This window comes from Ceratotherium simum, chromosome 32 (genome assembly GCF_057802395.1).
Source record: "Ceratotherium simum simum isolate JZ-2026a chromosome 32, ASM5780239v1, whole genome shotgun sequence".
In the NCBI taxonomy this organism is placed as follows: domain Eukaryota; kingdom Metazoa; phylum Chordata; class Mammalia; order Perissodactyla; family Rhinocerotidae; genus Ceratotherium; species Ceratotherium simum.
The window spans coordinates 3,689,212-3,714,356 of record NC_141931.1 but is presented as its reverse complement, the minus strand read 5'-3'; the positions used below and the strand labels follow the sequence as shown (position 1 = coordinate 3,714,356).

Genomic DNA, 25,145 nt, shown 5'->3' with positions numbered 1-25,145 from the left:
ACTGATTTAATACAGCCCAGCCAGGGCAGGCAGCCCACCCTAGGGACTGGCCCCACCCAATGGCAAGCCCTTGGGCAACTTGTGACCCTCATAGGCAGGATGCCTGGAACCTCTGCAGCTGGGCAAGTGGATGTGCCCCTGTGGGGCAGGGCATGCACAAGGGGCAGGCCTGCATTGGTGGAGTGTGTGGGGCCTCTGCAGCGAGTCAACTGGGTCCACTTCAGTGGGTCAGGGCATGCACACAGAGCAGGACTGTGTTAACAGGGTGTGTGGCCCTGCATGTGGTGCAGCTTGTCAGTGGCAGCAGACTTGTGGTTCTCAAACAGCCACATAGGGCATCAGCTCCACCCTCCAAAGCCTGAAACAATTGGGTGCTCCCATGTCTGGGGCCGGCCCCAATCAGCTGCACTCCTGAGAGAGTTGACAACAGTCTTGTAGGCTGGAGGCCTATAGCAATTGTAAGCCCCTGAGCCTAGCAACCAGCCATGCTGGGGGCCTACTCACTTAGCAGAAAAACTGCAGCAGGAATGTGCTATTAGACCCTGCAGCCAACTGTGCTGGGGCTCCCCACACCCAATAAAGTGACTGAAAGGATTATAGCAGCCATACACAGCTGAGCATTACAACCAGCCAGCCAGGGGGACAGCCTAGCCTCCCGGCACATGCAGCAAGAACAACCCTGCCACAACAGAAGGACACATGTAGCCCACACAGGGGACACTCCTGGAACATTTGGAACTGGTGACAAGAGGAAAGCACACTGCTGGACCTCATAAGGCATCTCTTACATAAGGCCACATCTCCAAGATCAGGAGACATAGCTGACCTACCTAATACATAGATATAAGCACAGAGAAAGAGGCAAAATGAGAAGACAAAGGAATGCATTCCAAATAAGGGGACAGAACAAATCCTCACAAAAAGAACTAAATGAAACAGAGATAAACAATGTACCTGACAAATAGTACAAACTAATAGTCATAAAGATGCTCACTGATCTTGGGAAAAGAATGGGTGAATTCAGTGAGAACTTCAACAAAGAATTATAAAAAAGAACCAATCCGAAATGAAAAAGACAATACTGGAAATGAAAAATTCACTAGAGGGACTCAAAAGCAGAGTAGATGATATGGAAGAATGAATCAGTGAGCTTGATGAAAGTTTAGAGGAAATCACCCAAGCTGAACAGAAAAAGAATTAAAAAGAACAAGACAGTCTAAGGGACCTCTGGGACAACATCAAGCATACTAACATCCATATTATAGGTGTCCCAGAAGGAGAAGAGAGAGATAAAGGGCCAGAGAATCCATCTGAAGAAATAATAGCTGAAAACTTTCCTAACCTGGGGAAGGAAGCAGACATCCAGGTACAGGAAGCACAGAGAGCACCAAACAAGACAAACCCAAAGAGGCCCACACCAAGACACATCATAATTAAAATGTCAAGAATCAAGTATAAAGAGAGAATCCTAAAAGCCACAGGAGAAAGGCAACAAGTTACATACAAAGGAAACCCCATAAGGCTATCAGCTGACTTCTCAGCAGAAACCTTACAGGCTAGAAGAGAGTGGCATGATATATTTAAAGTGCTGAAAGGAAAAAACCTACAGTCAAGAATACTTTACCTGGCAAGGTTATCATTCAGAAAGGAAGGAGAGATAAAGAGTTTCCCAGACAAGCAAAAACTAAAGGAGTTTGTCACCAAGAAACCAGTACTACAAGAAATGCTACAGGGACTTATTTAAGTGGAAAAGAGAAGACCACAAATATAAATAAGAAAATTATAAAAAAAAAAAAAGCAATAAAATCACTGGTAAAGGAAAATATACAGTAAAGGTACAGATCAACCACCTATGAGGCTAATATGAAGGTCAAAATACAAAAGTACTAAAATTAACTATTCCTATGATAAGAAGGTAATGGATACACCTACACAAAAGAGGTTAGATATATCAAAACCATAAAATGTGGGAGGAGGGGAGTAAAGGAGTACGGCTTTTAGCAAGAGGTAAAACTTAAGAGACCATCAACTTATATAGATTGCTATATACATAGGTTATTATATGTGAACCTCTTGGTAATCACAAGCCAGAAACCTGTAATAAGTACACAAAAAGTTAAGAGAAAGGAACCCAAACGTAATACTTAAGAAAGCCATCAAACCACAAGGGAAGAAAGCAAGAGAGGCGGAAAGGAACGGGGAAGAACTACTAAAACACCCAGAAAAAAAGTAACAAAATGGCAATAAGTACATTCTTATCAATAGCTACTTTAAATAGCAATGGACTAAATGCTCCAATCAAAAGGCGTAGGGTGGCTGATTGGATAAAGAAGATATATATATAGATACATATATATGTATATATATACACACAAGGGAATACTATTTGGCCATAAAAAAGGATGAAATCTTGCCATTTGTGACAACTTGGATGGACCTTGAGGGTATAATGCTAAATGAAATAAGTCCGAGGGAGAAAGTCAAATACCATATGTTCTCACTCGTAAATAGAAGATAAAAACAACAACAAACACATAGAGAAGGAGTTTGGGTTGGGGGTTATGTTACCAAAACCAAAGTGGGTTTGCCTCCTGGTGAGTTATATCAGACTCTCCACCAGAAGTAGTTGTCACACAAGGTAAGGTATATTTGCAGCAGGGACCTTTTATTTCGGATGGGGAATGAATATTCAAAATGGAGAGGTGGGTGTTCACTTGCGCACTACGGGTTACAGTAATAAGGCCTAAGCTCCTCCTGGAGAGATCTTAGCATTAAAACTAAGGCAAAGGTCATAGACATAGTTCTTGTGGTGAGGCCTGGTTTGGTTCAGGGTGGTTGGTGATTGCATCTCCTTAACATAACAAAAAGGAAAAAGAACAATTTGGAAAAACAGTTAAATTCTTCCAAACCCACCCTTGAGTTCCTTGGGGCAATTAGTTGATGACAAAGTCTCCTCTAGTTTTGTCCTGCTCCTCATTCTTGATGGGCACAGGTCAAAGGTCCATCTTCTGTAACTACTTCCTGCTGGGTATGGGCATTGTCATAGGGACCAGTAGAGGAGCAGAATTTCCAGCTAATCTCAGATAGGTTTGTGGGTCACCACAGGCATAGCTCCGAGTTGTTCATAATAACCATCTGTAATTTTATAGCCTCAATGCATTTAGTATCTATATAGGATCTGGGCATACTTGTCTCCCTCCGCCCCCGGATTCCACCAGCTCTATAATCGTCTGGATACTGGGTTGCCCGTCCTTCTCTGAGGGACCTAGCCCTGCTGCCCAGGAACACGCAACCTCCTTGTAGGCATACCATGCCTAAATGGTATGGGGTTGGTTAGGATACAGGGCAGGGCCTGGGGTGGATAGCCAGTCATTCACAGGTTGACAGGTCATTGGGATTTACTTATCTTTCTAGTGTCACTGAGAGAGTGGTTTGCAGGAAAACTCGGCGTCATCAATTGTCTGTCTCTCTGGAGGTTCAGGTGTGGGCGTCTTTCTTACACGTGTGTGGTGGATCCAAAGGGTGACTCCTAATTTTAGGGAAGAGTGAGTGGTTAGTAAAACCAAGTGAGGCCCTAACCAAGTATGATTTAGCTGATCTTGGGATAAACTGCTTTTCCAAGTTTTAAGATAGACCCAATCTCCAGGTTCATATGGGTGGAGTTTGACCTCTGTAGGCAAGGGAAGATGGACGTTTCCATGTTTATCGAGTGCATCTACCACCTGCTTCAAATTGATTATGTGTTTGATTGCCATGCAACCCTCTGGGTCTGGGTTTGTGAGCAAATCTGAGTCTTTAGGGAATGGCCTCCCAAAGGTCATTTCAAAGGTGCTAAGCTTCAGTTTGCCTTTTGGAGCTGCCCTTATCCTAGTGAGGGCTATTTGCAGTAATTTTAGCCGATTTTCCTGCATCTCTTGGCACAATTTAGCCAAGGTTTTCTTTAAAGCTTGATTGGCTTGCTCAGTTTTTCCAGGTGATTGTGGCTTCCATGTGGCTAGTTAGGACAGTTGCTTTGTATTTGCGAAAGCAGAAATGTTAGCTTATGAGTGGGATACAAAGTGGAATTTAGCAGATAGTTATTTCATTGGTTACCAATTCCCTCTATATGATTAAAATATCAGGAAAATTTACATGTCAGGCAAAGTAGAGATCTTTAGTTTTGTTATATAGTTCGTAATTTACACAAGAGGCAGTTTACTCTGCCTCTTGTTCTGGCATAACGGTGTTTGACACACTTCTTCCTGATCTTTGGTGTGATACCAAAAGAGGCAGAGAGCTTAACAGAGAAATAAGGGAAAGAGACAGTCAAAGACAGCCCTTTTACTGTCATCCAAAGGTGACTGTGTGCATGTCCAAGTCTATGCCCTGAGAGGAAGAGCATTAGAAGCTTCGCACTGCAGGGAAGGAGACTTCAGTAAAATAGAAAATAGTCCACCATAATCAGGCAAACAACAACAAACATCCAAAGAGGAGAGGGACTCACTATCCTTATTTGCTACAGGGTATTATCTGAAATACCCAGTTTCTATCAAAAAAAAGACATGCAAAGAAACAGTAAAGTGTGAACCATACACTAGGAGAATATTGTGAAGGAGGGAAATTGTGATTCTTACTGGATTATAAATTTCTCTAGCACATACCTTTTTTTCCTAGTCTTTAAATCTATTTGTCTGTCAAATGTTCTTCTTAATGCCTCCTAGCTTTTTTAAGCATCTTTGTATGCTCATTTCAAGTGGACCATTCATTTTTACTTATACCAATTGGAGAAAGAACAAGAGAGCCTCAAATATATCTAGTAATATTCCCTGTTCTGCATTACTGTCACTGATATTACTTTCACAAAATGTAGTTATGTACTTATTGAAACTCATTCTGTCCAATCTTATGTGTTTTGATCCATTTTGGTAATGATACACGAGCTGGTCCCCACCTCTTTTTAGATTGCAATGGCTGTATATTTGGGATCCAAAGATCATAGTGCAATATTTGGCATTTATTCCTGCTCAGCTATTACAAGAAAACAAGATGTACCTTATGATGTCGGGTTCATGACAGGTTTCCAACGTCTGGTACATGCTTTCCTATCACCAACTTTCAGTCACAAGACATTAAGCATATTATTTGACCCAAGTCAATCAGTCACCAATCCTAATTATCGTTTTTTTCAGTATGAATTCATCTTTAACAACTTTCATGTATTTTTTTTCCCATTTGACCTAGTTAGTAGTTTCTAAACTCAGCAAAATGTTCAAATCACATAAAAACTCAAGTGGAATGGGATGCCATCCCAATGCTGGTACTACTGCAAATTTACCCGTAGCCCCCTCCCCACCTACAGGATGTACACACTAAGGGGACCTGATAGGCAATTTTTCTTAGACCACGGAATATCTTGTTACTCTTTTATGTCATTGATGCCTGCTTGATTTACAATTACACAACCTAAAAAGTGGCATAAAATATTCTTGAGAGAGTCAAAGAATTTCTGACTCATAGTAACTTTCTGTGATGTGCGACCATGGTTTGTAACTTGACCTGTATCCATGTTCCACCTCAACAGGTATATTCCTACAGTATGAGTGTCCTCTTAGTGTAAACTTGGAAGGTACATTATTAACATAAACTCTCCACGATTATGTAAATTTGTAGAAGAGATAGCATTGTGTAGGAAAAGCACTAATTAAAGAATTATGGGGTGTCGGTTTGTGCATCACTTTTGCCATTATCTTGACATATGTTCTTGATCAAATTTTGAAACATCTCTAAGCCTCAAAATAAGGCTTGTATGGTTGCCCAAGAGCTCTTCAAATTCTAAGGGTTTATGATTGTGCGATGCAGACATTGTATTATTTCTCTTCTTCTACAATAACAAATTCTAATTAAGTTAGTACTACATACACACACACAGACACATATGTGTTAATGGTTACCCTACAAAGTGTTTTGAAATCTGTTTTATGTCTATAGAAACTGATACAAAACGCTTGACAGATACTGATGGAAGAGAAAAAATAATTGGTGAAATCAAGACACAATTTAAGGGTCATGCTGGTAAGAACAACAAATTTTCAAGTCTAATATTTATGGTTTATGTCTTTTCTGAGATTTAATTAAGTATGGATCTTTAATGACAAAAGTAACTATATGTTATTACATGGGTAAAAATCTTCATGAATTCCCTCTTATAATTAGTTAAACTCTAGTATTTGCTGTCAGTAGAAAATTAGCTAGCTGTTATTAGTTTTACTCATCTATTTAGAAAGTAATCCATAAAATCCAACGCTCTTGTGACCTTAAAATATGTTTGGTGTAAACATTTCCAACTACTATTCTACTCTCTTTCTATTGCCGGCTTAGAAAGGAAAGTCTCTTTGAGTTTGAAAAAACAAAAAGGCTAGTTGATGAGTTATAAGAAGAGCAATATAACATATAGTTATTTCATTGGTTATTAATTCCCTCTACAGAAATAAGCTGGCATGTAAATTTATATCTCTTCTAGAATAGAGTTCTCTAGCCATGTTATATAGTTCACAGATTATACTACTGCTTTTAATCCTGGAGTAACAGTGTTAGATACATTTCTCTTTGATACAAGAAATACTGTAGTTATGAAATTTTTACAGAATCAATGCTAAAAGCTAGAATTTGGGAGTAGATGAATCTATAGATACAGGCACCAAAATATGTGTTCTCACTGAAATTTAAGATTAAGGCAAGATTTCTGAAACTTTGCTTTTGAATGCTTTATTTATTTCATTATATTCATACTTTTATTCCTGGAAAAAAGTATTATTAAAAATGAATCAAATAAAAATTATTTACTCAAAGAGCTTATAACTGGAGAAAAGCTGGTGGTGTAAAAATGAAATTGTTTGAACCAAGCAGTTAAATTTGTTTTGTGTTTTACTTTAACAAATTTGGTAAATTATGGTGAGCCATTTTTCTATGTCTTTAATTTTCAGAGTATTTTTCTTTAGGTAATTTCAATTACTTTTTGCTTCAGTGTTGCTTATTAATAGGGGTTCTTGTCAATTTTGAATAACAACCTTAGACATAGTAGTAAAGTGCTCTCATTTACATCCAGTCAATTTAAACTACCATGCCTTTTAAGAACTAAATTAATTTATACTTATTTATTCATGGTGAATTTATAATAAAATATTTTTTAAAAAATTTAAGAGACAGAAGTTGCTAAGAGGAAAAGAGTTGAAAGGAGACTGCAGATCAAATACAGAAATGAGTATTCTTATTTAAGATAAAATGGGGTTGGATTAAAGGTCAAAATTAAGGAAGATGCTATCTAAGAACACAGAACAAAGAAAAGGAAGGGAAAATGAAGAAATAGATTATAGAAATTGGAGTGATAGACAAGTGGCCACTCAAATGTGGGAAGAAAAACTTACAATTGCAGAAATAAAGACTAATACATGGAGACTGGGGTAGTAATGTGCAGATGGTCATAGTGTCTTTGTAAAACTTTTCTTAAATTTTATTTTAGGTGTGAATTTATTTAAAATCAAAGACATGTCCACACAACATCAAGATTTTTTTACCAGGTACATTGGACCAAGTAAATTCTCAACAAACGTAATTAATTTTTCACCCTTTGACAATCAAGGTAAGAGATAATGTATAAGAATATAAAATAAGTATCTAATTGCCTAGACTACTTTTGGTAGTATGCTTTTTCATTTTACTCTTTATGAAATATTTTAAACATTCCAAAAATATGTAACACTAGTACAGAAAATACAACATTCTAATAGTTCTCTAGATTCTATGCTTTTATAATCTTATTGCCTCCTTTTTCAGCTTTTATCATATGCAGTCATAAACTATATATAATGATGTTCTATGCAAGTATTTTTCAAAATATTTTATTGTGCTCTCTTTATTTTTTATTTTCCTTTATCTTAGAATTTTCCACCTTGTCTTTTCCCCCACTACCCGCATTACTCCAGGTCAATTAATTTTATAAAAAATGTGTACACACACACGCATACCTTTTTAGCAGATATCTCCACATTAAATGCTTTGACTTCCTTTTTGGTCTCTAAAGTATATTTTTGTGCCATCTCAGCAATACTTCTTAAAATAATTTTTTTAATCTAGCATTTTAGTTGTCTGAATTAGAAAGGACATTTGGGATAGCTAGTCTTCTATACCACCACATCCAAAATTATATTCGATTTTTAATACCAAGATGTACCAAAATATCATCATACAACCAATCTAGCCTTGATATTTTAGTAAAAATAAGATCAAGAGTAAACATAAATTTGACAGTATGGGGCCATTCCCCTAACATGCATTAAAGTTTTTATTTTTAATGACTTAAAAATCCTCTCCAGCTTTTATTCTTGACAAATGTGAATGGCTAGCTTGGTGTAATGGCTTCTGAAATAAATTGTGTCAAAAATATTTTATTTTCTCAATTACAACTCCCTACTAAACCTCTCAGCCTGTGGCTTCATTTTAATTCTAGCCAGTGATTAAATAATATGAAGTTTATAATTCTTTGCTTGAATGGAAGTGTTCTAAAATAACACATGTTACTTTTATAATAAGTAGGATTTATGAAAAATAAATCTAATAAACACTTATTGAATGGGGAGGGGAAAGCTAGTGATTTATGCATAGAGCTCTGATCTCCAAAATTATCCTTATAAGTGTATCTTTAGAAATGTAGAGTACAGATCAAATACACAAATGAATATGCTGGTTTAAAGTAAAACAGGGTTGGGATAAAGGTCAAAATTAAGAAAGATGCTGAGAATAGAAACTGTGTCCATCAGACAAAAAACATGTATGCTGCCCTCCGTGTCAGGTAAAAAAAACAGTGAAGGCTTTGCTGCTAATTATTTTAATTTACCTAGGAAGAGGAGGAAGAGCTTTTGTATATCTACATTTGCAAACTCTAAAAATACTACTCCATTAAAATGCTACAAAAGAAGAAGCTTTCTCAACCAGAAGGGAGAAAGGTCTCTAAATAACTTTGAAAAAATTAGACTTAGTGGAGAACTAAAGCAAGAAGTGACATTTCCTGTAGAGTATTTGGCAAAAGAGAGGAACATGACAGTGATGACATCAATATGGTAGGGTAGGAGTTTTCTACCATTTTCCCCCCAGAGAAAATCAATTTGATGATCACTCACAGATGAGAGAGCCTTTGTTTAAGCCCAGGAGTCCAGCAGAGAAGTTCTAGCACACTGTTGGAACAGAAAATAATCCAAGATTGGATGCATTGAAGAGGTTGAGAGCAATAGTTTGACTTTACCTGCATCACTCCCCACCAGGGCAGCATGCCTCAGTGCCAAGAAGCCCTTCTCATTCCATAATTTCTCCCATTGGGGAAAGTGAGAACATGTTAGTGAGTGCCCAGCTTCTCTAGCTGTGCAGAACGCTGTCAAAAAGGCCCATTTCTCTCTTGTCCCACCAGACGAATGAGTGACAAGTTGCATGACTATGGGGTGGTGAGTGACTGAGAGAACAGCAGCCAGGGCTCAGAACAGAACATATAAAAAGGATGTAGATACTACTAACCATGTCAAGGACTCCATCAGGAGGCTCACACATCAGCTGCTGAGAATACTTCACCTGTGGATGCCCTGAAACTGGCCCACAGGCACCCACAGCGCTTCAGGTGCTTCATCCACACAACCCCCCACCCTTGACTGGCTCCTTGTGTCTTCTCCTGATAGCAGCAAATGTGAGCTTTTATGGACAGCTAGAGAGCACTCACAAAAAAGCAGGCCCAAATCTGCAGGCCTTAGAGAAACCACAACTTGGGCACTCAGCACTACCCTAGGGAAAGCAAAAGGGAGGTTGTCAGCGACCAGCCTGGCTTTAAAGGATAGAAAAAAGGCATACAAGCTTAAGAATTCTGCCACAAAAGGGAGCAAGAAGTGTGGAGTAGACACACTCATAGAAAAGGTCTGAGAAAGCCTCACAATTTCTAGCAGGGCTGACAGAATGGATTTCTTTCTGGAAGTTAGTCAGTAAAGCCTGGAGGAGGTGACTGCTACTTCAAATGCAATGACAGCAGTGCAGGACATCAAAGAACATGAAAAATCAAGAAAATATGATACCATGAAAGGGATACAATAATTTTCCAATAACCCCCCAAAAATGAAGATTTCCAATTTAACTGATGAATAATTCAAAATAGCTGTTTTAAGGAGGCTCAGTAAACTATGGGAAAACAGGAAAGGCAGCTCAATGAAAGCAGGAAAACAATACACAGACAAAATGAAAACTTTAACAGAGAGACAGAAATCATAAAAAAGAATCAAACAGAAATTATGGACCTGAAGGATATGATGAATGAAATGAAACATATAATAGAGAATATTAACAGCATAATAGATAAAGCAGAGGAAATAATTTGTGAAGTAGAAGACAGTACTTTTGAAATAATACAAAGAAGAATTTAAAATATGAAGAAAGACTTATGAACTATGGGATATAAGTAAGCTAAATAATGTACAAATGACTGTAGTCTCAGAAGGAGAAGCAAGGGAGAAAGGAGTAGAAAGCTTATTTAAAGAAATAATGGCTGAGAACATCCCAAACCTGGAGAAGAAACTGGATATACAAGTACATGAAGCTAATAGAACACCTAATTATCTCAACACAAAAAGAGCTTCTCCAAGGTGCATTATATTAAAACTGTCAAAGGCAATGACAAAGAAAGAATATTAAAGGTGTAAAGAGAGAAGGAAAAAACTTACAAAGGAACCCCCATTAGGCTATCAGCAGATTTCTCAGCAGAAACTCTACAGGCTAGGATAGAGTAGAATGCTATATTCAAAATATTGAAAGATAAAAACTATCAGCCGAGAATACTCTATCCAGTGAAGTTATCCTTCAGATATGAAAGAGAAATAAAGGTTTTCCCAGACAAACAAAAGCTAAGGGAATTTATTGCTACTAGACCTGACTTACAGTAAATGTTGAAAGGAGCCCTCCTAACTGAAACAAAAAGGCAAAGGTGGGCATACAAACTTTGAGCAAGGTGATAAATAGGCAGAATCAGAAAATTGCAACTTTATATCAGAATAGGTTAGTAAACAATTATAAAGGCTAAAGGGAAAGAAAGCATCAAAAATAACTATAACCAATTCAATTTGGTAACAAACTCACTATTAAAAAAAAGGGATAATTTGTGACAACAAAAACTTAGAAGGAGAAGAGGAAAAGAATGGAACCTGCATAGGCAAATGAAGATCAGATGCTATGAGCAGAAGAAGGACTATCTCAACTATGAGCCCTTTTATACAAACCTCATGGTAACCACAAAATAAAAATTCAGAGCAGAGTCATGAAACATAAAAAAAAGAAGAAATTGAGAAATACGTCACAGAACACAGCCAAACTGAAATGGCAGACAGAAACACAGGGGAAAAGAAACAATGGAAATATAGAGCAAGAAAACAAAAGATTAAATGGTAGTATTAAGTCCTCATATGTCAATAATCACCCTAAATATAAATGGATTTAATTCACCAGTCAAAAGACAGAGAATGGCTGGTTGGATTAAAAAACAAGACCCAACAATATACTGCCTCTCGAAGACCCATCTCAGCTCTAAAGACAAACATAGGCTCAAATGAAAGGATAGAAGATGATACTCCAAGCAAATGGCAACCAAAAGAAAGCAAGTATAGCCACACTTATATCAGACTTCAAGCCAAAAAACATAACAAAAGACAAAGATGGGCATTATATACTGATAAAGGGGACAATCCATCAAGAAGACCTAGCGTTTAATGATATATATGCAACTAATATAGGAGCACCAAATTATATAAAGCAATTATTAACAGACATAAAGGGAGAAATTGACAGCGAGACAATAATGGTAGGGGACTTTAATACCCCACTTACATCAATGGATAGATCATCCAGAGAGTCAACAAGAAAACATTGGCCTTAAATGAAACACTAGACCAGATGGACTTAATAGATATGTATATATGTAGAACATTCCATCCAAAAGCAGCAGAATACACATTCTTCTCAAGTGCACACGGAATATTCTCAAAAGATAGACAGTATGTTGCGAAACAAAACAAGAGTCAATAAATTTAAGAAGACTGAAATCATTTCAGGCCTCTTTTTCAACCACAATGGTATGAAACTAGAAATCAACTACAAGAAGAAAACTGGAGGGGCGGAGTCAAGATGGCGGCGTAGGCAGACTCTGAACTCACCTCCTCCCGTGGACACAGCCAATTTACAACTACTCGTGGAAAAATTACCCCTGAGACAGAACTGAAAACTGGAAACCAGTGCTAATGTTAAAGGGACTGATTTAAGGGGAAAAGAGAAGACCACAAATAGGAAAAATTATCTATTTCCATGATTAGAACGTAATGGATACAAATGCACAAAAAAGAGGTTAGATATGATATTAAAAACATAAAAGGAGGGAGGAGGGGAGTTAAAGAGTACAGCTTTCAGACAGAGGTCAAACTAAAGTGACCATCAATTCTGTATAGAAGAAGTAAGGAACAGAGAAGGAATACTAAAACACTGAGAAAAAAAAAAAAAAGTTAAAAAATGGCAGTAAGTACATACTTATCAATAGCTACTTTAAACGTCAATGGACTAAATGCTCCCATTAAAAGGCATAGGGTGGCTGACTGGATAAAAAAACAAGACCCATATATATGCTGCATACAAGAGACACACTTCAGACCTAAGGACACTCACAAACTGAAAGTGAAGGGATGGAAAAAGATATTCCACGCAAATGGCAATGAAAAGAAAGCTGGGGTAGCAGTACTCATATCAGACAAAATAGACTTTAAAACAAAAACTGTAAAAAGAGACAAAGAAGGGCATTACATAGTGATCAAGGGAATAATCCAACAAGAGGATGTAACACTTGTAAATATCTACGCACCCAATGTAGGTGCACCTAAATATATAAAGCAATTATTAACAGACATAAAAATGGAAATAGACAGTAACACAATAATAGTAGGGGACTTTAACACTCCACTTACACCAACGGATAGATCATCCAAACAGAAGATCAATAAGGAAACATTGGCCTTAAACGACACACTAGAACAGATGGACTTAGTAGATATATACAGAGCATTCCATCCAAAAACCGAAGAATACACGTTCTTTTCAAATGCACATGGAACATTCTCCAGGATTGATCACATATTAGGCCACAAAACAAGTCTCCATAAATTTAAGAAGATTGAAATAATACCAAGCATCTTTTCTGACCACAATGGTATGAAACTAGAAATCAACTATAGGAAGAAAATCAGAAAGGCCACAAATACGTGGAGATTAAACAAAATGCTACTGAACAACAACTGGGTTAACGAAGAAATCAAAGAAGAAATCAAAAAATACCTGGAGACAAATGAAAATGAAAATACGACATGCCAGAATTTATGGGATACAGCAAAAGCGGTTCTAAGAGGGAAGTTTATAGCGATACAGGCCTATCTCAACAAACAAGAAAAATCTCAAATAAACAATCTAACAATGCACCTAAAGGAACTGGAAAAAGAAGAACAAACCAAGCCCAAAATCAGTAGAAGAAGGGAAATAATAAAAATCAGAGCAGAAATAAATGAAATAGAGACCAAAAAAACAATAGAAAAAACTAATAAAACCAAGAACAGGATCTTTGAAAAGATCAACAAAATTGACAAACCTTTAGCTAGACTCACCAAGAAAAAAAGAGAGAAGGCACAAATAAGTAAAATCAGAAATGAAAGAGGAGAGGTTACAACAGACACCTCAGAAATACAAAAGATTATAAGAGAATACTATGAAAAGCTATATGCCAACCAATTTGACAATCTGGAAGAAATGGATAAATTCTTGGAATCATACAACCTTCCAAAACTGGATCAAGAAGAAGTAGAGAATTTGAATAGACCAATCACCAGTGAGGAGATCGAAACAGTAATCAAAAACCTCCCCAAAAATAAAAGTCCAGGACCAGATGGCTTCCCTGGTGAATTCTACCAAACATTCAAAGAAGACTTAATACCTATCCTTCTCAAACTCTTCCAAAAAATTGAGGAGGGGGGGAAGCTCCCTAACTCATTCTACGAAGCCAACATTACCCTGATACCAAAACCAGACAAGGACAACACAAAAAAAGAAAATTACAGGCCAATATCACTGATGAACATCGATCCGAAAATCCTCAACAAAATACTAGCAAATCGCATACAACAATACGTTAAAAAGATTATACACCATGATCAAGTGGGATTTATTCCAGGTATGCAGGGATGGTTTAACATTCGCAAATCAATCAACGTAATACACCACATTAATAAAATGAAGAACAAAAATCACATGATCATCTCAATAGATGCAGAGAAAGCATTTGACAAGATACAGCATCCATTTATGATAAAATCTCTGAATAAAATGGGTATAGAAGGAAAGTACCTCAACATAATAAAGACCTATATATGAGAAACCAACAGCTAATATCATCCTCAATGGTGAAAAACTGAAAGCCATCCCTCTAAGAACAGGAACCAGACAAGGATGCCCACTGTCACCACTCCTATTTAACATAGTACTGGAAGTCCTAGCCAGAGCAATCAGGCAAGAGAAAGAAATAAAAGGGATCCAAATTGGAAAGGAAGAAGTGAAACTGTCACTATTTGCAGATGACATGATTTTATATATAGAAAACCCTAAAGAATCCACCAGAAAACTTTTAGAAGTAATAAACGAATATGGTAAAGTTGCAGGATACAAAATCAACATACACAAATCAGTTGCATTTCTGTACACTAACAACGAAGTAGCAGAAAGAGAAATTAAGAATACCATCCCATTTACAATTGCAACAAAAAGAAAAAATACCTAGGAATAAACTTAACCAAAGAGGTGAAAGATCTGTACACCGAAAACTATAAAACATTTCTGAAAGAAATTGAAGAAGACACAAAGAAATGGAAAGATATTCCGTGCTCTTGGATTGGAAGAATTAACATAGTTAAGATGTCCATACTTCCTAAAGCCATCTATAGATTCAATGCAATCCCTATCAAAGTTCCAACAACATTTTTCACAGAAATAGAACAAAGAGTCCTAAAATTCATATGGAACAACAAAAGACCCCGAATAGCTAAAGGAATCCTGAGAAAAAAGAACAAAGCTGGAGGTATCACACTCCCTGATTTCAAAATATACTACAAAGCTATAGTAACCAAAACAGCATGGTACTGGCACAAAAACAGACACACAGATCAATGGAATAGAATCGAAAGCCCAGAAATAAACCCACACGTCTATGGACAGCTAATCTTTGACAAAAGAGCCAAGAACATACAATGGGGAAAAGAAAGTCTCTTCAACAAATGGTGTTGGGAAAACTGGATAGCCACATGCAAAAAAGGAAAATAGACCCTTTCCTTACACCATACACAAAAAATAACTCCAAATGGATTAAAGACTTGAATGTAAGACCTGAAACTATGAAACTTCTAGAAGAAAACATAGGCAGCATGCTCTTCGACATCGGTCTTAGCAACATCTTTTCAAACACCACATCTGACCGGGCAAGAGAAACAATAGAAAAAAATAAACAAATGGGACTACATCAAACTAAAAAGCTTCTGCACAGCAAAGGAAACCATCAACAAAACGAAAAGACAACCTAACAATTGGGAGAAGATATTTGCAAACCATACATCTGATAAGGGCTTAATCTCCAAAATATATAAAGAACTCATGCATCTCAACAACAACAAAACTAACAACCCAATTAAAAAATGGGCAAAAGACCTGAACAGACATTTCTCCAAAGAAGATATACAGATGGCCAACAGACACATGAAAAGATGTTCAAAATCACTAACTGTCAGGGAAATGCAAATCAAAACTACAATGAGATATCACCTCACGCCCGTCAGAATGGCTATAATTAACAAGACAGGAAACAACATGTGTTGGAGAGGATGTGGAGAGAAGGGAACTCTCATACACTGCTGGTGGGAGTGCAAACTGGTCCAGCCACTATGGAAAACAGTATGGAGATTCCTCAAAAAATCAAGGATAGAACTACCATATGATCCAGCTATTCCACTGCTGGGTATTTATCCAAAGAACTTGAAAACACCAATTTGCAAAGGTACATGCACCCCTGTGTTCATTGCAGCGTTATTCACAATAGCCAAGACTTGTAAGCAACCTAAGTCCCCATCAAGGGACGAATGGATAAAGAAGTTGTGGTATATATACACAATGGAATACTACTCAGCCATAAGAAATGATGAAATCCAGCCATTTGTGACAACATGGATGGACATTGAGGGTATAATGCAAAGTGAAATAAGTCAGAGGGAGAAGGTCAAATACCGTATGATTTCCTTCATTAAGTAGTAGATAATAACAACAATAAACAAACACATAGGGACAGAGATTGGATTGGTGGTTAGCAGAGGGAAGGGGAGGAGGAGGGTGAAAGGGATAATTCGGTACATGTGTGTGGTGAAGGGCTGTAATTAGTATTTTGGTGGTGAACGTGATGTAATCTATGCAGAAATAGAAGTACAATGATGTACACCTGAAATTTTTACAATGTTATAAAACAATGTTACTGCAATAAACAAAGAAAAGCAAAAAAAAAAAAAAAAGAAAAGAAAAGATTAGCCAAACTCTTCTCTTTTTATAGAGGATAAAACTGAGGCCCTGAGAATTTATAGAAACTTTTAGTGAACTCTGGTAAATTCTGGTTACTAAGGTTTTTTTCGAGTTCTCACAGATGAGTTACTGCCCCTAACTTATTGTGGTGAAAACATTTTCTGAAGAGAACATTTTTAATCACTGTAGATGGCCTGTCGGACTCTGTAAGAATTCACTTGAGGAGACACAAGGCAATGGATCGTCTCCTCAGTATTCCTATCATGATGTCCAGAGAGCAAAGGGCTGGCCCAGCTCACCAACGCAGGCCTGCTTACCACCATCTCACCCTCGGCTCCCAGACCTGTGCTTACATATCACAGGGGCAGACTCCTATCTGCTACAGGCCTGCTTATTACGTAGTTTTCAAATAATAAATGGTAGCGATTCCTGTTTGTTCTCTATGGTTTTTAAAATTGTCTCATACAAGATCATACTTTAACTTGTTTAATTTCCTTTGAATTCTAAGGTTCTGTAAGATTTCTTCCCCTCTTTGCCATATTTAAGATCTGAGTGTTTTTTTGCTTTAACTCAAAATAATATCCCAGATGATGTTTTACTTTATAAAAGTACCTCTTGAATGAGAAATTATGTTTACCTTGCTTTAAGCCCCAGGATAAGAAAGAAGTATTTATTATGTTTAATTACTAATCAAAGTATTGAATATCGTTGTAAAAATAAAATAGGAATGTCAGATGTGAACTGTGATACCAAATTGTTGATTTTTAAAAGGAAATTAACCATGTGGTCAGCACTAAATTGTTGGTTTCAAAAAATCCCAAGTATTTAACTTGATGTAACTAATATGTGCATTTAACTTTTAAACAATTATCCCAAAGTATTAAAAATCTTCACCATTCTAAAAAAAAAAAAAAGAAGAAGAAAACTGGAAAAGTCACAATTATGTGGAGACTAAACCATGTGCTACTGAACAACTATTGGATCAATGAAAGAAATCAAAGGGAAAATTTTTAAAAAAATGCCTAGAGACAAATGAAAATGAAACATACAAAATACCAAAACCAATGGGATGCAGCAAAAGTGATACAAAGGGGCAAGTATATAGCAATAAAGGCCTACCCCAAGAAACAGAAAAATCTCAAATACACAATCTAACAGACCTAAAAGAACTAGAAAAACTAAAGAACAAACAAAGCCCCAAGTCTATAGAAGGAAGGAAATAATAAAAATCAGAGAGGAAAAAAATGAAATAGAAACTAAAAAGGCAATAGAAAGGATTAATGAAACTAAGAGCTGGTTCTTTGAATAGATAAACAAAATTGACAAACCCTTAGCTAGACTCTTTAAGAATAAAGAAGTCTCCAATAAATAAAATCAGAAATGAAAGAGGAGAAATTACAGTAGATACCACAGAAATACAAAGGATTATAAAAGAATACTGTGAAAAACTATATGCCCACAAATTGGATAACTTAGAAGAGGTGGATAAATTCTTAAAATCACACAACTTCCCAAAACTGAATCAAAAAGAAATGGAGACTCTGAATAGATGAATTATAACTAAAGAGATTACAAGAGTAATCAAAAACCTCCCCAAAACCAAAAGTACAAGACCAGAGGACTTCTCTGGTGAATTCTACCAAACATTCATATAAGATTTAATACCTACTTTTCTCAAACTTCCAAAAAACTGAAGAGGACAAGCTGCTTCCTAACTCATTTTACAAGGCCAACATTACCCTGATAGCAGACAAGGACAACACAAAAAAGGAAAATTACAGGACAATATCGCTGATGCACATAGATGCAAAAATGCTCAACAAAATGTTAGCAAATCAAATGCAACAATACATTAATAGAATTATACACCATGATTAAGTGGGGATTTATTCCCAGGACAGAGGGATGTTTCAACATCTCCGAATCAATCAATGTGATACACCATATAAACAAAATAAAGAATAAAAATCACATGATCATCTCCATAGATGCAGAGAAAGCATTTGGCAAGAGTCAACATACGTTTATGACTAAAACTCTCAATAAAATGAGTATAGAAGGAAAGTACCTCTACATAATAAAGGCCATATACAATAAACACACAGTAAATGTCATACTCAATGGTGAAAAACTGAAAGCTATTTTTCTAAGAACAGGAACAAGACAAGGATGCCCACTCTTGCCACTCTTATTCAACATAGTATTGGAAGTCCTAGCCAGAGCAATTAGGCAAGAAAAAAAATAAAAGGTATCCAAATTGGAAAGGAAGAAGTAAAACTGTCAGTATTTGTGGATAACATGAGTCTATAGGTAGAAAACTCTAAAGAATCCACCAAAAAACTGTTAGAAATAATTAACAAACACAGTAAAATTGCAGGGTACAAAATCAACATACAAAAATCAGTTGCATTTCTATACACTAACAACAAACTAGCAGAAAAAGAAATCAAGAATACAATACCATTTACAATCACAACAAAAAGAATAAAAAATATGGGAATAAATTTAACCAAGGAGGTGAAAGACCTGTACGCTGAAAACTATAAGACATTGTTGAAAGAAATTGAGGGAGTCATAAAGAAATGCAAAGATATTCTGTGCTCATGGATTGGAAGAATAACATGGTTAAAATGTCCATATTACCTAAAGCAATCTACAGATTCAATGCAGTCTGTATCAGAATCCCAAGGACATTTTTCACAGAAATAGAACAAAGAATCCTAAAATTTATATGGAACAAAAAAAACTCCAAATAGCCAAAGCAATCTTGAGAAAAAAGAAAAAAGCTGGAGGTATCACATTCCCTGATTTCAAAATCACATACCATATGATCCAGCTATTCCACTTCTGGATATTGATCCCCAAAACATGAAAACACTAATTCAAGAAGATGCATGCACTGTTCATTGCAGTGTTATGCATAATAGCCAAGACTTAGAAGCAACCTAGGGGGCTGGCTCTGTGGCATAGCAGTTAAGTGTACATGCTCCGCCGCGGCGGCCCAGGGTTTGGATCCCAGGCGCACATTGATGCACCGCTTGTCAAACCATGCAGTAGCGGTGTCCCATATAAAGTAGAGGAAGATGGGCACGGATGTTAGTCTTTCTCAGGAAAAAGAGGAGGATTGGCAGATGTTAGCTCAGGGCTGATCGTCCTCACAAAAAAAAAAAAAAAAGAAGCAACCTAAGTGCCCAACAACAGATGAATGGATAAAGAAGATGTGATATATATATACACAATGGAATACTACTCAGCCATAAAAAAAGACAAAATCATCCCATTTGCAACAACATGGATGGACCTTGAGGGTATTATGTTAAGCAAAATAACCCGGACAGAGGAAGACAAACACCTCGTGATTTCACTCATATGTGGAGGATAAACAAACACATGGACAAAAAGAACAGATTAATGGTTACCAGAGGGGAAGGGGGTTGGGGGTGGGCATAAGGGTTAAAGGAGCACATATATGTGGTGAATAACAAATAATATGTACAATTGAAATTTCACAAGGTTATAAACTATTATGACCTCAATAAAATAATTTAAAAAATAGAAAAAAGCTCATAGAACGAGGATATAAAGAAAAAATATTTTTTTTTTTAAAGGTTTATTTTTTTTTTTTCCCCCAAAGCCCCAGTAGATAGTTGTATGTCACAGTTGCACATCTTTCTAGTTGCCGTATGTGGGGCATGGCCTCAGCACGGCTGGAGAAGCGGTGCATCAGTGCGCGCCCGGGATCCGAACCCGGGCTGCCAGCAGCAGAGCGCGAGCACCTAACCACCAAGCCACAGGGCCAGCCCCGAAAAAATATTTTTATACAACTGTACAATTTGTATTTTAAGCTAAAAATTATTATAAAATTGTCAAAAAGTTTAAAAAATTTAAAAGTTTATAAAGTAAAAAAGTTACAGTAAGCTAAAGTTAATTTATTATTGAAGAAAGAACAACGTTTTTTTAAATTTAGTGTAGCCTAAGTGTTCAGTGTTTATAAAGTCTATGGCAGTGTACAGTATGTCCTAGGCCTTTGCATTCACTCACCACTCACTCACTGACTTACCCAGAGGAAGTTCCATTCATGGTAGGTGCCCTATATAGGTGTACCATTTTTTATCTTTTATACTATATTTTTACTGTTCATTTTCTATGTTTAGATACACAAATACTTACCATTGTGTTACAATTGCCTACAGCATTAAGTACAGTAACATGCTGTACAGATTTGTAGCCTAGGAGCAATAGGGTATACCATACAGCCTAGGTGTGTAGTAGGCTATACCATCTAGGTTTTGTGTAAGTACATTCTATGGTGTTTGCACGATGACAAAATTGCCTGACACGTTTCTCAGAACGTCTCCCCATCATTAAGCTATGCATGACTATATATCCGAAGGAAACAAAAATATGTCAAAGAGATATCTGTACCCCCATGTTCAAAGCAGCATTATTTACAGTATCCTAGATATGGAAACAAGCTAAGTGTTCATCAACAGATGAATGGATAAAGAAGTTGTTTTATATATATATAGATAGATAGATAGATAGATAGATATCTATATATATATATAATTATGTATTATTATATATTATTCAGTCATTAAAAAGAAGAAAATCTTGCCATTTGTGAAAACACGAATGGATCTTGAGGGCATGTTGCTAAGTGAAATAAGTCAGACAGAGAAAGACAAATACTGTATGATCTCACATACATGTGGAATCTAAGAAAAAAACCAAACTCATATAAAAAGAGAGCAGATTTGTGGTTGCCAATGCCAGAAAAATGGGGGGAGGAGGAACTGATGAAGGTGGTCAAAAGATACAAACTTCCAGTTACAAGATAAATAAGTACTAGGAATATAATGTACATGATTACTATAGTTAACATTACTGTATAGTATATTTAAAGTTGTTAAGAAAGTTCTCATCACAAGGAAAAAAAACATTTTTTTCTTTCTTTTTTGTATCTGTATGAGATGATATATGTTAATTAAATTTATTGTGCCAATAATTTCACAATATATGTATGTCAAATCATTATGATCTATACCTTAAATTTTATACAGTGCTGTATGTCGATTATATCTCAATAAAACAGGAGAAAAAATGTGGGAAAGTAAAATACAGAGTATTTGATTGTGATCAAAGCTAAGTTGTTATCAGTGTAAAATATATTGTTATAGCTATAAAACATTTTATGTAAGCTTCACGATAACCGGAGAGCAAAAACCTACAGTAGATACATAAAAGATAAAGAGAAGGAAATCAAAGCATAGTACTGTGGAAAGTCATAACTCACAAAGGAAGACAGCAAGAAAGGAACAAAGGAACTATAAAAGCCAGAAAACAATTAATAAGATGGCATTATAAGTCCTTACTTACCAATAATTATTTTAAATGTAAATGGATTAAATTCTCCAATCAAGAGGCATAGAGTGAGTGAATGGACATTAAAAAAAAAAAAAAAAAGACCAAAATGTGCTGCCTACAGGAGACTTACTTCAGTTTTAAAGTAGGGTCAAAGTGACATGTACAGTCAAAGTGAAAGAATGGAAAAAGATATTCCATGCAAGTGGAAACCAAATTAGAGCAGGGATAGCTATATTTATATCACAAAATAGACAAACTCAGAAGCAGTAACAAGGAACAAAGGTCTATATAATGATAAAGAGATGAATTCATCAGGAGGATATAAAAATCATAAATATATATGCACCCAACATCAGACATCTAAATATATTAAGCAAATACCAACAGATAGGAAGGGAGAAATAGACAACAATACAATAATAGTAGGAGACTTCAATGCTCCATTTTCAACAATGGATAGATCATCCAGACAGAAAATCAATACAGAAACATTGAACTTGAACTATACTTTAGACCAAATGGACCTAACAGACATATAGAGAGCATTCCATACAACAGCAGCACAATACACATTCTTCTCAAGTGCATACACAACATTCTTCAGGATAGATCATATGACAGGTCACAAAACAAGTCTCAGTATATTTAAGAAGATTTAAGTTTTACCAAGTATCTTTTCTGACCACAATGGTATGCAACAAGAAATCAATAACTGAGTAAAAACTGGAAAATTCACAAATATGTGGAAATTAAACAATGTATTCCTGAACAACCAATGGGTCAAAGAAGAAATAAAATGTAAAATTAAAAAAATTCTTGAAATGAATGAAAATGGAAACACAAAACACCAAAACCTAGGGAATGATACAAAAGCAGTTCTAAAGGTGAGATTTATAGCATTAAACATCTGCATTATAAAAAAAGAAAGATAGCAGATAAACAACCTAACTTTTCACCACAAGGAACTAAAAAAAGAAGAAAAAAGTAAGGCCAAAGTTGATGTCAGTAAGGAAATAAAGATCAGAGCAGAAATAAATGAGATAGAGACCAGAAAAACAATAAAAAGATCAATGTTGATAAGAGGTGTTTTTTTGAAAAGGTGAACAAAATTGACAAACCTTTAGCTAGACTAACTAGGAAAAAAAGAAAGAAGGCAAAGTCAGAAATGAAAGAAGAGCCATTACAACTGATATAACAGAAATACAAACATTATAAGAGATATAAGAGCTACTATCTTTTTATATATATTATATAATACTATCTTATTATAAAAGATACTATGAATAGTTATAAGCCTACAAATTGGATAACCTGGAAGAAATGGATAAATTCATAGAAACATACCACCTACCAAGACTGAATCATGAAAAAATAGAAAATCTGAACAGACTTATAACAATAAGGAGATTGAATCAGTAATAAAAAACAACCATCAAGGAAAAGTACAGACCTGGATGGTTTCACTGGTGAATTCTACCAAACATTTAAAGAATTAATACCAATCCTTCTCAAACTCTTCCAAAAAACTGAAGAGGAGGGAACTCTCCAAAGCTCATTTTACAAGACAAGCATACCCTGATAACAAAACCAGATATGGACACTATTCAAAAAGAAAACTATAAGCCTGATGAACAACATCCCTGATGAAAATTGATGCAAAAAGTCTCAACAAGGGGCGGCCTGGTGGTGCATGTGCTCTGCTTCGGCAGCTTGGGGTCCACCAGTTTGGATCCCGGTGCTCACTGATGCACTGCTTGTCAGGCCATGCTGTGGCGGCATCCCATATAAAGTAGAGGAAGATGGGCACAGATGTTAGCCCAGGGCCAGTCTTCCTCAGCAAAAAAGAGGAGGATTGGCGTCGGATGTTAACTCAGGGCTGATCTTCCTCACACACACAAAAAATTCTCAACAAAATACTGGCAAACCAAATTCAACAGCACATTAAAAGATCATAATCTATGATCAATTGGGATTTATCCGTGCAATGCAAGGATGGTTCTACATAGATAAATCTATATATGTGATACATCACATTAACAAAATGAAGGATAAAATTTGCATGATACTCTTAATAGATGCAGAAAGGCATTTGACAAAGTTCAACATCTTTTCATGATAAAAACTTTCAACAAATTTGGTACAGAAGGAGCATAACTCCACATAATACAGACCATCTATGACAAGCCCATAGCTAACATCACATTCATTGGTGAAAGTTTAAAAAGTTTTCATTTAAGATGGGGAACAAGGTGCCCACTCTCACCACTCCTATTCAACTTAGTACTGGAATTCCTAGCCAGAGCAATCAGGCAAGAAAAAGAAAGAAAAGGCATCCAAATTGAAAAGGAAAAAGTAAAATATTCTGTTTGCAGGTGATGTGATCTTACATACAGAAAATCCTAAAGATTCAACCATAAAACTGTTAGAACTAATAACTGAATGCGGTCAAGTTGAAGGATACAAAATCAACATATAAAATTAGTTGCATTTCTATACCATAACAATGAAATATCTGAAAAAGAAATAAAGAAAACAGTCCCATTCACAATAGCATCAAAAACAATAGAATATTTGGGAAAATTTAAACAAGGTTGAGAATGACCTAAACACTAAAAATTATAACACTTTGATGAAAGAAATTGAAGAAGCACAAATAAATGGAATGCTATCCTGGGTTCATGAATTGGAAGAGTTAATGTTTTTAAAACGTTGATACTACCTAAAGCCATCTATAGATTCAATGCAATCTCTATCAATATCCCAATGACATTTTTCCCAAAAAATAGAAAAAAAATCCTAAAATTTGTTTCATACAACAAACAATTGTTTTTGTTTGAATAGCCTGAACAGCCAAAACAATCCTGAGAGAGAAGAACAAAGCTGGAAGCATCAACTTCCTGATTTCAAACTATAATACAAAGCTATAGCAATAAAAACATGATGGTACTGACATTAAAACAGACCATATACCAATGAAACAGAATCAAGAGCCTGGATAAACACTCATATATATTGACAACTAATATTTGACAAAGGGGCCAAGAATACTCAATGGGGAAATGAGAGTCTCTTCATAAATGGTGCTGAAAAATTGGATATCTACATGCAAGAATGAAATTGGACTCAGATCTTAT

The 25,145-nt window shown here is 36.0% G+C and overlaps 1 protein-coding gene across 1 annotated transcript in view; it reads left to right on the top strand.

The window, feature by feature from the left end:
- The window catches only part of CCDC7 (coiled-coil domain containing 7), a 403,758-nt gene that overhangs the window by 360,628 nt on the left and 17,985 nt on the right, over window positions 1-25,145 (top strand). The window contains 3 exon segments of the mRNA XM_087420895.1: window positions 5,968-6,051; window positions 9,626-9,933; window positions 24,555-24,608. Of these exon segments, the coding sequence (XP_087277021.1) occupies window positions 5,968-6,051; window positions 9,626-9,933; window positions 24,555-24,608 (446 nt within the window).